This window comes from Dendronephthya gigantea, unplaced genomic scaffold, assembly GCF_004324835.1.
Source record: "Dendronephthya gigantea isolate DGI-Jeju-01 unplaced genomic scaffold, DenGig_1.0 000033F, whole genome shotgun sequence".
NCBI lineage: Eukaryota > Metazoa > Cnidaria > Anthozoa > Malacalcyonacea > Nephtheidae > Dendronephthya > Dendronephthya gigantea.
Window position 1 is genome coordinate 431,601 of NW_021163043.1, and position 13,744 is coordinate 445,344.

At 39.6% G+C, this 13,744-nt stretch overlaps 1 protein-coding gene across 2 annotated transcripts in view; it reads right to left on the minus strand.

Annotated features, from left to right (window-relative positions):
- Window positions 1–13,744, minus strand: part of LOC114525137 (WD repeat and FYVE domain-containing protein 3-like) — a 73,478-nt gene that overhangs the window by 53,490 nt on the left and 6,244 nt on the right. For both annotated transcript variants that reach the window (XM_028546352.1, XM_028546351.1), the window contains 21 exons: window positions 13,561–13,661; window positions 12,920–13,333; window positions 12,410–12,624; window positions 10,695–11,935; window positions 10,026–10,300; window positions 9,001–9,201; window positions 8,247–8,483; window positions 7,595–7,735; window positions 7,333–7,444; window positions 7,051–7,241; window positions 5,855–6,081; window positions 5,598–5,759; window positions 5,083–5,295; window positions 4,331–4,548; window positions 2,867–3,034; window positions 2,322–2,500; window positions 1,642–1,842; window positions 1,104–1,274; window positions 826–991; window positions 212–277; window positions 55–141 (listed from right to left, as the gene is read on the minus strand). In XM_028546352.1, coding sequence (XP_028402153.1) covers window positions 55–141; window positions 212–277; window positions 826–991; window positions 1,104–1,274; window positions 1,642–1,842; window positions 2,322–2,500; window positions 2,867–3,034; window positions 4,331–4,548; window positions 5,083–5,295; window positions 5,598–5,759; window positions 5,855–6,081; window positions 7,051–7,241; window positions 7,333–7,444; window positions 7,595–7,735; window positions 8,247–8,483; window positions 9,001–9,201; window positions 10,026–10,300; window positions 10,695–11,935; window positions 12,410–12,624; window positions 12,920–13,333; window positions 13,561–13,661 — 4,986 coding nt within the window. The remainder of the gene's footprint in view (window positions 1–54; window positions 142–211; window positions 278–825; window positions 992–1,103; window positions 1,275–1,641; window positions 1,843–2,321; window positions 2,501–2,866; window positions 3,035–4,330; window positions 4,549–5,082; window positions 5,296–5,597; window positions 5,760–5,854; window positions 6,082–7,050; window positions 7,242–7,332; window positions 7,445–7,594; window positions 7,736–8,246; window positions 8,484–9,000; window positions 9,202–10,025; window positions 10,301–10,694; window positions 11,936–12,409; window positions 12,625–12,919; window positions 13,334–13,560; window positions 13,662–13,744) is intronic.

Consider the following 13,744-nt stretch of genomic DNA (forward strand, 5'->3'; position numbering starts at 1 on the left):
TTAATATTATCAGATCGGTAAACACAAATCATTGGTGTTGAAATCAACTCTAACCTGTCAATTCCTTAAGCTGTCTTGATAATTGATATAAAATTACTCGGTTCAACGAATGAAATGCCCCGTCTTTGGCAGCAGAATGCCCTAAAATACAGAAGTTGTATAAGAAAACTATCCGAAAAGTGAATATATTAGGCAAGACTAATTTACGTACCTTTGCTTGAATTAATAATTGAAATGATGAAGTGAAAAATTGGTTTGTAGCCGAGGTTAAACGTTTCTGAAAAGGAATTTCATCACTGTAAGAGTAGAAATCTTAGGTCGTTGATTTTGGCGGGAAAAGATTCAAAACACAATTTTTTCTCAGTATACTAATCAAAGTTCATTTATTTAAGATTTCCTCTTTCGGTTATGTTGGAAACTAAGATTTGAAGCGGATTTTGTGGTTCCAAAACACAAAACGAGGGAGTTTATTTATTTATATAACGCGCCTATAAACAATGTTATAAATGTCAACGCCATTATCACTGAAATTAATACAAAAATAGTATCATGTTTATTCATTAAACGCCATTTTCCTTGAGCACGATAAATCCCTTCATTTCCACATTGAGTTTCAGATTAAACCATTTGAGGCTTCCAAACGTTTTTCGTTGAGAATTTTAGTACTGTTGCATGATGATAATATACAAACCAAGTTTTGAGCACAAATTACGCGAATTTAAATTCATTCTAAAAACAATATTTATTCTACAAAGATACTGTGGCTATCCTCAGTCATGAGAGTTCAATGCTGGACACAGAAAAACGCAAATTGATGCTTTTTACCTTGCCACAGTTTGTCGACGACTTTTGCTGTGAAACTACAAATGGACACTAAAACCTTTCCCGGGTTACTCAAGAGGTTACCCGCAAGCAGATATTCCATTTGCGAATTGAGAACTTCTGTTTGGAATTCTTGGATCTGATGAAGCTTGCTAGATTGTGGAACACTCTGGAATACAAAAAAATACGAAAATGAAACCAATTCGCTTCTACTTTGCTCCATTTCCTCGCGAAATGCGTCAAGACTGACACGTATCTTTCGGCTCGAGATTTGTGTTTACCTCCAGAATCATATCAAGCAAACTGGCAGCTTTCAAAAATGGCGGGGTTGTAATAGCATCCGTAATAACAACCCTGATAAAATCCATGATCAACTTCTTAACCGGATGTCGTATGAGAGTTTCCATGTCATCGTTGCACAAAACAACAGTTCCTCGAGCACGCGTTAAAATCTAAGTGAATAAAGTTAGTTTAGTTTGGGTTTCCTTCTGTAGTAACACTGGATCAATAAGAGATGATCCTTACTGGACCTCAAGGAAGAACAGTTTAGAACTGATAGAGCTATCCAGTTAGTATAAATAATGTTAGTTTAGTTTAGGTTTCCTTCTGTAGTAACACTGGACCAATAAGAGATGATCCTTACTAGACCTCTAGGAAGAACAGTTTAGAACTAATAGAGATATTCAGTATAAATAAAGTTAGTTTAGTTTAGGTTTCCTTCTGTAGTAACACTGGATCAATAAGAGATGATGCTTACTGGACCTCTAGGAAGAACAGTTTAGAACTGATAGAGCTATCCAGTGAATAGGGAGGTCATACCTCAAGAGAGGCATCATCTTTCGAGGTAATTCGCACTTGTTTAACTTCAGGGAATGCGATAGCAACCAAATGTTCAATAAAATCGTGGCTTGATGAAATCGCTGAGAACTGATCCACGTTGTGATAGAGAAATGTTAGAAACTGGATCACTGTGATTGGATACTCTTCAAGCCAAGAGCCTTGGGAACAGTTCTGCCATTCCTGGAGAGAACAAGCGATCATTGCAATTCTACCTTTTTGAGTGATGTAAATTAGTGAGGAGCTTTCGAAATGTGTACAAGAAAACGTCATTTGAGTGTAAATAAACACGAGAGTTTTGAAGTTGTCGAACTTACACTCATTAATTATAGAATTAGCTACATTACAAGTTATAAGAATTGCACCGGGTAATACGGCATTAGGCCTGCCGCACACGAGAGCTATTAGCTGAGGCAAAGACCACGCGTTGCTCGAAGTTACTCTCGTGTGCGGATAGTTTTTTGTGAATAATTCGCCTCGAGAGGCAAGTTTCTCACGTGTGCGGATGGTTTTCGGGCTGAGCTAACTGCCTCGCGAGGTCGCTAGGCTCAGCTGATAGCTCTCGTGTGCGGCGGGCTTAAAACAGTCGAATTATGTAGAAATCACTGACACACAAGTCTTCAAATTGTACCGCAGTGAATAAGGATGGGGTGGGAACGTACCTTGGCACACACCATCCTCGCCATAGTCAGCAGAACACAGGCCGCCTCGGCGCAGTAGATGGAATGTTTCTCTGGTCCGAGTGGAGAAGGTGGGGGACTGGTGTTCGATATGGAGGTCTGTGACACCCAAAATACATGATACAAACTGTCCCAATCAAACTGCTTCCCAGCGTCCACATCTGAAGAGATACAATGATTAATACACTTATATACCCTTCACCCATGTCTACCCATATACCCCCTTACACTTATCCCCCTTACCCCTACCCCCTTATCCCCCTTACCCCTATCCCTTATCCCCTTACCCCTACACATCCCCTACCCCTTTACCCATACTCCCCCTTACCCCTACCCCCTTACCTATATCCCCTTTACCCCTACCGCCTTACCCATACCCTCCCTCACCCAAACACTTCACCCTTCATAAATCAATCATACATCATTGATAATCCCATAACCCGATACCCCTTTGACGTCCAGCTCCGTAAAACCACACCACCACCCTCTTCTAATATAAACTCAAAAGCTTTCTTCGTTTGTCTCACCTGCGACAGGATGTTTCAGCAAAAGACTGATGACCAAATGATAAATTTCCGGGATATCAACATGTTTTGATAGAAGTTGATTCAGACTAACAAAACCAGGAACATTGACAACGCTTTTGTTCACTTCACAAAACCCCTCCTGGCTTGAAGAAGCCCTCACTTCAAACCCTGAAAATACAGTATCGAAAAACAGATTAGCGGATTACCAGCTTAAAAAAGTCGGTTTAGTTAAGGTTTCCTCTTGTAAAAAAACTGGGTCAATAAGAGACGATCCTTACTGGACCTCGAGGAAGAACAGTTTAGAACTGATAGAGCTATCCAGTATAAATAACGTTAGTCTAGTTTAGTTTTCCTTCTGTAGTAACACTGGATCAATAAGAGATGATCCTTACTGAAACTCTAGGAAGTACAGTTTAGCACTGATAGAACTATCCAGTATAAATAGAGTCAGTTTAGTTTAGGTTTCCTCCTGTAGTAACACTGGATCAATAAGAGATTATCCTTACTGGACCTCTAGGAAGAACAGTTTAGAAATGATAGAGTTATCCAGTATAAATAAAGTTAGTTTAGTTTAGGTTTCTTCCTGTATCAACACTGGATCAATAAGAGATGATCCTTACTGGACCTCTAGGAAGAACAGTTTAGAACTGATAGAGCTATACAGTATAATTAAAGTTAGTTTAGTTTAGGTTTCCTCCTGTAGTAACACTGGATCAATAAGAGATGATCCTAACTGGACCTCTGGGAAGAAGAGTTTAGAACTGATAGAACTATCCAGTATAAATAAAGTTAGTTTAGTTAAGGTTTCCTCCTGTAGTAACACTGGATCAATAAGAGATGATCCTTACTGGACCTCTAGGAATAACAGTTTAGAACTGATAGAGCTATCCAGTATAAATAGAGTCAGTTTAGTTTAGGTTTCCTCCTGTAGTAACACTGGATCAATAAGATCCTTACTGGACCTCTAGGAAGAACAGTTTAGAACTGATAGAGCTATCCAGTATAAATAAAGTTAGTTTAGTTTAGGTTTCCTCCTGTAGTAACACTGGGTCAATAAGAGACGATCCTTACAGGACCTCGAAGAAAAACAGTTTAGAACTGATAGAGCTATCCAGTATAAATAAAGTTACTTTGGTTTAGGTTTCCTCCTGTAGTAACACTGGATCAATAAGAGATGATCCTTACTGGACCTCTAGGAAGAACAGTTTAGAACTGATAGAGCTATCCAGTATAAATAAAGTTAGTTTAGTTTAGGTTTCCTCCTGTAGTAACACTGGATCAATAAGAGATGATCCTTACTGGACCTCTAGGAAGAACAGTTTTATTTAGAACTGATAGAGCTATCCAGTATAAATAAAGTTAGTTTCGTTTAGGTTTCCTCCTGCAATACACTGGATATAAAAAAGACAAGATCTTCACTAGACCTGAACGAAGACAAGCTCAACAGAAGCATCATCAACTTACCTGCAACAACATGAACAGATTTACTTCCCAGAGCGTCCGTTCCTCTTAACCAGCCGCCATTGCAAGAGCCTTCTTTGAATCGACCCAAAGCACTGCTCTCGCTGAGAATCATGACGAGGAGTCTCAGTGCTCGCACTACGGTGGAACTATGAATATTCTCTTTCATGAATAACATGACCCAGTCAAAGCCAAGAATCTCCTGAATCAAAAGCGAAAATCTGCAAGAAAAAGGCCGGTTGAAGAGGTGATGGTACATTACATTACTTCAGGTGACAACCAAACAGCGTTACAGTGAAATATAATAAAACCTAGAACGATAATTACGCCGCCACCTTTGATGCCTAAATTGAAGGTGGTTTTTCGGAGTTTTTTACTCGAGACTAGCTCAAAACCGACTAGCTTACTCGAGACTACCTAACGAGACTTTAAAACCTAAATATCTGGGAATGTTTAGAAATAAGTAGAATACATTGTTCTGCTAATTTTTAGAAAAACAGAACAGGCAACAGAGTAAAAAATCCAGTTTTTTGGTTCATATTTTAGCGTCCACGAAAGAAGGTACTGAACTATAGAAGTTATTATTATTCCACGTTTAATTTCAGTTCACGGCGACCAAAAGCTAGCAAAAAGAGAGAAAATAGGCTCACTCTTGAGTCATATCTTGAGTCATCAAACAACGCAACAATTTACGGTCCATTGTTTTGAGAAAATAACACTATGAAATACAATATGAATTGAAAATATTCGCCCACCTTTCATTGACCTGTCCTTTCTTAGCACCAGCGACAAGGACAAGGAAGATCTCCAACAAAGAATTTCTCAAAATGATCTTCTTTCCCATTCGCTGTTCTGCGGTTTCCGCCTTGGCTTCTGGTGATAAAAGCGTGTTTTCGATGGCATTGATGTCGATCAGAGATTCCTTTTGGTCCGGAGAACTTAGCGTCCATGTTAGAAACTGACCAAATCTGTTGAGGAAATTTTAGACATTGTGATTCAAAGTGACGAGGGACATGCACTGGGTTTACAAAGATGCATATTCTAGTTTAGGTTTCCTCCTTTAGTAACACTGCATCTTTACTAGAACTTTTGGAAGAACAGTTTAGAACTGATAGAGTTATCCAGTATAAATAAAGTTAGTTCAGTTTAGGTTTCCTCCTGTAGTAACACTGGATCGATAAGAGATGATCCTTACTGAACCTCTAGGAAGAGCAGCTTAGAACTGATAGAGCTATCCAGTATAAATAAAGTTAGTTTAGTTTAGTTTTACCTCAGTATATTTCTCTTGTCATTGCCATGATTCAGTAATATGGTCAAAACTTCACACGTCATTTTGATCGTTGCCACGGGAATTGTGTCATCTTTCAAAACGAACAACAGTTTTGAAATGACACCCAGTTCTTGCATGAGTTTAACGTTGATGGAAAGCTGACTACAAATGAAATTTGATATTTCAAGTAATGATTGACTGAAGAACTGATAAAATTATCCGGTATAAAAGTATATAAATTCATCTATAATAATTACGTTGGAACACTGAGCAGTTCCAGGAAGTGGGCAACCAACGATTTTTGTAAATTCTCTGGAGCTCGCGTCCAAACTTCGAAGTCACACAACAGATCTTTGAAAGCAATTTCATTCGGGATGGTAGACATTTCTCTTTCGCTGTCGACTGTCCCGACGAGGGCGAATGTAAGATGAAGTATATGCGTGTTTAAAAGTTGACTTTTTCTTTTGAATAAAAGCGCAAGGATCTAGCGAGAAAAAGGGGCAAATCTTTAATAGGATTTTGTACTGATGCGTTCCTTTTATTTCTGCTTCTAGTTTGACTCTACCAAACACAGTGGTTAGTACATGTGTCTTTCATCTCTGTGACTGAGGTTTGATTCCTGTAATATGCAGTTATTTGATTATAATTTCACCTCAGTCACATGTGAGAAGAGTGCTTCTAGTTTGACTCTACCAAACACAGTGGTTAGTATATGTGTCTTTCATCTCTGTGACTGAGGTTTGATTTCTGTAATACGCAGTTGTGTGATTTAATTTCACCTCAGTCAAGAGTGCAATGTGAGAAGAGTGCTTCTAGTTTGACTCTACCAAACACAGTGGTTAATACATGCGTCTTTCATCTCGGTGACTGAGGTTTGATTCCTGTAATATGCAGTTGTCTGATTATAATTTCATCTCAGTCACATGTGAGAAGAGTGCTTCTAGTTTGACTCTACCAAACACAGTGGTTAGTCCATGTGTCTTTCATTTCTGTGACTGAAGTTTGATTTCTGTAATATGCAGTTGTCTGATTATAATTTCACCTCAGTCACATGTGAGAAGAGTTCTTCTAGTTTGACTCTACCACAGAATACCTATCAGAAGTAGAACTCCTGTACTTTTTTCGTAAGTGTGATTCGTCATGATTCGTCACTTAGCAAGTGCATTAAATTAAGGCAGTCACCCCCCTGCGAATGTCTAAAATGACCCCATTTTTAATATTGGCAGGGGGGTAATTGCCCCAATATAATGCACTTGCTAAGTGACGAATCATGACGAATCACACTTACGAAAAAATAGTATAGAGTTATTTTTCTGATAGGTATTCTGTGACTCTACCAAACACAGTGGTTAGTACATGTGTCTTTCATCTCTGTGACTGAGGTTTGATTCCTATCTAAGTAATGTAACATTTTAAAAAACGAAGTTGTTTGTTTTTAAAGTCTTGTACAAACCTGATATCCTTTGATTCGTTCCATATCCTGTCTGGACGAAAAACTCTGCTTCAGGACACAGCTGAGGGCCTTCACAGCGGCATACAACATTTCCACGTCATTTGCCATGGCAACGAGCCCGAGCAAAGTAATCGTCCCGCCAACGCAGCATATCAGCTCAGCCACGGGCCTGGGGTTGAATGTTCTCACACCTAGAACAGAGTGAGATGTCAATCGGGTGACGTCATCGCTACATTAACTAAATGACGTCATCGTTATCAGGAATTAACGACGTCATCATACCTGAAATCCCAATAATAACTCCACCGAGACACCTTGAAGGACCTTGAAGGTGACCGGCCGTGTTGTGAACCAAGCGGACTGGGGTTGAGTTATCCTTTTTTGACAAACCAAGCTACGAAAGACAAAGAATGTGGTCAGCTTAAGGTGGCTACGTACAGTTTCTTAAGAACTGTAAAACGCACATCTTTTATCTACGAATTACCGAATTTAATTTTAAGAATGAATCCTAGTAAGCCAAATCATAATGAAACAACAGTAGTACCTTGTGTGCAACAGTGCGACTTTCAGCTTTTGAGAAATGTTTTCTAAGCTTCGCAATGGTCAGCAGCGAGGTTGCATGAGCGTGGAGACCAAACACGATGTTAGCTTCAGCTACGAGTGGCTCTCGTATTTCACGTTCGCCCTGAATAAAAACAAAAGGGCTTTAGAAAGCATTACTCACCACAACCTCATTATTATTCACTATAACCTCATTATTATTCATTATAACCTCATTATTATTCATTATAACCTCATTATTATTCATTATAACCTCATTATTATTCATTATAACGTCATTATTATTCATTATAACCTCATTATTATTCACGATAACCTCATTATTATTCATTATAACCTCATTATTATTCATTATAACCTCATTATTATTCACTATAACCTCATTATTATTCATTATAACCTGATAATTATTCACTATAATCTAATTACCATTCACTATAACCTAATTACTATTCACTATAATCTGATTAATATTCACAATAATTTTAGTTATTATTGACAATAGTTTAATAAACTTATGCCTATTATTTTTGAACTCTTGCAGTAAAAATAAACGCAAAACAAGTTAACGTATAAACATTTTAAAGGTACTGTGAGGTACAGGATGAAATTATAGAGTTTGTTGTGAAACTTACACTGTGACTATTCTTGTTAATAAAAGGTGCTTGAAAGCTACCAAGATAGCTTGGGCCAAGTTGATACATAAGTGCAGCTTCAGTTGCCTGAATTGGTTCCTCTAAGAGATGACATGGTCCTAGCTGCCATATTAACTTTGAACAACGTCTGAGAGAACGACGAGTGCCGATGTAAGTGTCAATTGTTGATACCGTGTACGGAGCATTGCTGGGTGATGTGTTTTGAATATAACGTAGCTGAAAGTTAAAATATACTGTACGTTAGTTAGCTTCTAAGGTCAACTAACATTGGATCAATACAAGATGATCAATGCTGGTCCACTAGGAAAAACAGTTTAGAACTGGTAGAGCTCTCCAGGGAAATAAAGTTAGTTTAGTTTAGGTTTTGTCCTGTAGTAACACTGGATCGATAAGAGATGATCCTTACTGGACCTCAAGGAAGAACAGTTTAGAACTGATAGAGCTATCCAGTATAAATAAAGTTAGTTTAGTTTAGGTTTCCTCCTGTAGTAATACTGGATCAATAAGAGATGATCCTTACTGGACCTCAAGGAAGAACAGTTTAGAACTGATAGAGCTATACAGTATAAATAAAGTTAGTTTGGTTTAGGTTTCCTCCTGTAGTAACACTGGATCAATAAGAGATGATCCTTACTGGACCTCTGAGAAGAACAGTCTGGAACTGATAGAGCTATCCAGTATCAATGCAGTAGTCCAAAATATTCTAGCATACCACCATGACACCCTAGCTAACCTTTTCAGTCCCGACGAATCCGCCATCAAGATATACGGTGGCTGTGCTGGGTTTGTGAATGAATCCTCTGTTCAAGGTCACGACAACATGATGCCAGTATCCCTCCTTGATACGGTCGCGAAGGGAAAATCTTGCCTCGTTTCGAGATTTTGATTTCTTCCCAGGCGGTGTATGTCCGGTTAATTCTTCCTCTGTTGTCACCTAAAATCATGCACACCTCGATAATTTCGATTGAGTTTTTCTTCGTACGAAACTACTGTTTAAACTCGACAATTTCAACGGGTTGTTTTTTTGCGAAATGGCAGTTGTTTCGAGAGTTTTGAGAGTAAAATATTTATCCTTTTGTTAAATTTCTGACATTTCCAGTTTTTAACGGCTTCACTTATATACAGCCTAAAATTTGTCGTCAAATATATTTCAACTCAACCAGTAATTTATCAATTATATAAGAATTCACTGGTTTTGACTCTTTTCAACAGGACTGACCTATATTGTGAGCTTTAGCGGTGACTACGAGTACGAAAGTACGAAATGCGTTATTTTCGCGCCAAATTCGGTGCTGTTTGCCCACGCCATCTGACGAAACTGCTAGTCGTCAGCATTTGACCAAGAAATTGATCAGCGTACTCTCTCACCAAAGCTCGACGACAACGAGTTTTGCATGTATAGACGTTAAAATTTTGTGTACGACTTTCTTGAATAATTTCGTAGTCGTAAGTACAAGGAGAGTGTCGTCAGATGGCGTGAGCAGCAGCAGCACGTTTGGCGCGAAAATGACGAGTTTCGTACTCGTACTCGTAGTCATTGCCTCGGGTAGACAAGCGATTTTTAGCGGCGATGTTCTCCTCCTGGTGTATGTCACTGAGTACATTTAACAGATTAGCTTACTTTTTTCGACAATCTTATACAGCTGTGTAATAACAATACATACGCTAGAAAGAGAAAATCGCCAACAAAATCGCCAAGCCAAAATCCTTAATAACTTGAAGAACACAAACTATATTTCAAAGAAACATCATCTTTACCACAAGCGAGCGATCCAAGTCTGTTGCTGACAGACGAATATTTAAACACGTGTCTTCACGGTGGGTTTTGTTGAGCTGTTTTGTTCTCCAGAGTATCGTGAGCAACCGAACGGGATGTGGGTCCTGGAAAGGACTGCTGAATCTCTCGACACAAAACCACGCGATGTACGTGAGCCCAGCTTGTGGCGGGAAATTACGATCGCTAGCGCCCATTCCATGCACGGCGCCAATCATCGCTGATGAGACTCCCGTCATTGCGCCCACTATTGCTGTATCTGAGAGTAAGTAGAAATTTGAAGTTACAATCATTCAGCGCAGTCCAGTATGAAAAGAGTTAGTTTGGTTTAGATTTCCTCCTGTAGCAACACTAGTTAAATAACTGGATCTCTAGGAAGAACAGTTTAGAACTGATAGAGCTATCCAGTATAAATAAAGTTAGTTTAGTTTAGGTTTCCTCTTGTAGTAACACTGGATCAATAAGAGATGATCCTTACTGGACCTCTAGGAAGAACAGTTTAGAACTGATAGAGCTATTCAGTGTAAATAAAGTTACTTCAGTTTAGGTTTCCTTTTGTAGTAACACTGGTTCAATAAGAGATGGCTTCTGGTCCTCTGGGAAGAACTGTTTAAAACTGATATAAGCGAAGTCAGTTTAGTGGAGTTTCTCACCTGGTGGTACATGAGGGGCGATGGAGGGAAAGTACAGACATCCATAACCATCCAAACTCATATTAAACTCAACGAACCCAGGTAAGCTGGTTGTCCCACACAGATGCATATCACGTGGCGTTGTCATGGAAACTAAACATTTGATCCTAGACAAGGCCACAGGGCCGCCTCCTTGCCGGGTTGCAATTTCGGTAACCGAGTTGATGTCCGTCAGAGTGTTCAAACCAAGATCCAGCTTGGTTGGGGGACCGTTGGTTAGTTTATTACCACCACCAGTGCTGTCAACTGAAGATCCCATCACATTGTGAGTTCCAGAAATTAAATCAGAGTATGTATTCTTATTCCTCGGACTCCTAAAAACTCCTCCAGAGTCATTAGTAAGGGATAATCCTTCATTACCTCTGGATAATTGATTTGAAAACTCAGACCCAGCGTGTTCTGCCTGAATACTCTCTAGAGAACCCTCATTTGACATACTAACAATATCATACTCGTTTACTCCTGAGGTACCTTGTTGACCACCAGTATCCAATAAAGGCCCGTCATTTTTTTTATTTTCATTGTCTTGTCCAGCAATTATAGCCCTAGAAATACCATTCGATCCCTTACAATCCCTTTTAGTCCTACGTCGTTCATTCACTATCAAGGTCTCAACGGGAAGCGTATTATTCATAGCAGTTAAATCTACGTTACCCCGAAGTGACCCTAAATTAGGAATACCCACTGGGGTACTTGCATCGCTCACAGAATATCCTAAACAACTGTCAGGTGACTCTAAAGGTCCCTTATTACCCTCTGGTGACCCTATATCATCATCAATCCCATCGATTGAAGAACTTGGAGACGGTGTATAAAACTTGGATTTTGATTTACTTCGAGGTTTCCTGCGAGGTCTCTTAGTACTCTTAGGGATAACACGGGACTTTAGATGACGGTGAAGATTATCCTCACTGTTCCCATCGAGTCCATCTTCACCCCCTGACAAAGAACTGTTGGCCGAGCTTGACCTTGAGCGATTGCCAGAAAAACGATTTCCGGATGGGAATATTGCCTCGTTAAAGTCTTTAATCAAAGATTGTTTGTGTACATCCGGGTTTGTATCTTTGCTGACGTGATCTGGCGTGTTCTTATTGGTCAAGCCGCCGTCTATCATGTCGGCCTTTCTTCTATCCTCTCGTTTCGTTACTTCGTGAATTTCCACGTCGGCGCAACGAAGCGGAAGCGCGAGTCTCATGAAATCCCTTTGTAATTACAAAAAACAAAATAACATTTGTAATTCAGACTAGCCACTGAACTTTATACTAAGACTGGATATCGCATTAGAAGCCGGAATAATTTTAGAAGACAAATCTCTTTAACAATGCAGGCTATAAGCTACTCCCACTGATCTTACCATACACTGGATGTATTACTCCAGAGACTAATACCGATTTTTAGAAATGCACTTTTTCATAAATTAATCCCAATTTCTTTTATGATAGGTATAGTCCATCCAGTGCATTTTCAGATCAGTGGCCATTCTGAGGTATTACAAGAGGACTGGTGATAGCGAGGTTAGCGATGCATCACGGGACTGTTTGGGGGATGCGAACAAGAGGCTTCTTTCCGAAATAGTCCCATGATGCCTTATCAAGCTCGTTATCACCAGTCCTCGAATGCAACTCCGAAGTTGCAAATTCCTGCAAAATCTTGCACTTTGTGGACAATATTCTCACCTTAGTACAACTGGGGTGAGTGCCTGGGTTGCAAGACGCTCAAATACTCTCTGTAAAGGTAAGTGAAGTGGATGTTCCTCGAGCTCCAAGGCAGCTTGACAATGCAAGAGCATCTGCTGAGGGAGACCAGCCTGACACATGACTTGTTGATTGCGTTCTGAACGTAAACACGATTGCACTTTGTTCGCGACATAAAGCTGTAAATCAAGAGCATCCTGTAACGAAAAAAACACTTTATCAGTTTTAAACTGTTCTTTCTAGATGTCCAGTAAAGATATTCTCTGATTGAACCAGTGTCACTACAGGAAAAAACCTTAACTAAATTAACCACTGTGTTTGGTAGAGTCAAACTAGAAGCACTCTTCTCACATGTGACTGAGGTGAAATTATAATCAGACAACTGCATATTACAGAAATCAAACCTCAGTCACAGAGATGAAAGACACATGTTTAAACGAAGCCAACCAAAGCACACACTACAAAATCTACAACATCTGAACAACACTGTACCTGATAGTCCCCATCCTCATGCAAAATCAGATCTTCCTGAGACTCAAAAATGGACGGCAACAGCTCCACAAGAACGGTGACAGCTCCTGGGTGACAGATGCAAGACACGTCCAACGGATAAACACGACTTGTGTCGGTGTCATCGCTGATTGATGTGTCTGACTTGAGAGTGAACGAATCCATCGCCATATCCAGCAGGCAGTGCAGGACATGTAAAGCAGCGAATAGGGAAGATGCGGGATGAAATTTAGGGATCTGCGGGTCGACGTATATTGATGATCGGGCTGAGCGGGTGCGCTTCAGGCGGGTCTTCATTCCGGTCGGAGAAACTATCCGTCCTTCGGATAACGTTGTGCTGTTCGTATCGAAACACCCAAGAAGACGTAGGCTGTCTGCTAAACCTTTGTAACGCACCTGTGAATAACGAAAATTGCTCTATTAAATGATTTTAATGTTGTAGATTCGTCAGTTCTAAACTGTTCTTCTCAGAGGGCCAATAAGGATCATCTCTTATTGATCTAGTGTTACTACAGGAGGAAACCTGAACTACTTAATTTAAGCTGAATAGCTCAATCAGTTCTAATCTGGGATTCCTAAGGACTAACTCTTGTTTAAAACAACAAGAAAATAAAATTATTAACCTCATCCATGAAAAAAGTTTTGTTTGCGGGTTCATCCTGCATGGCGCTTGTGAGAACGTAGAAAACGACACGAAATAATTCCAAAATGTCGGATCTTTCAACTAAACAAGAGATGGGGTGATATGTCATGACACAAGCGATGGCATCAATATCAGAAAGCTGACTCTTTAAGTCTATCTTACTT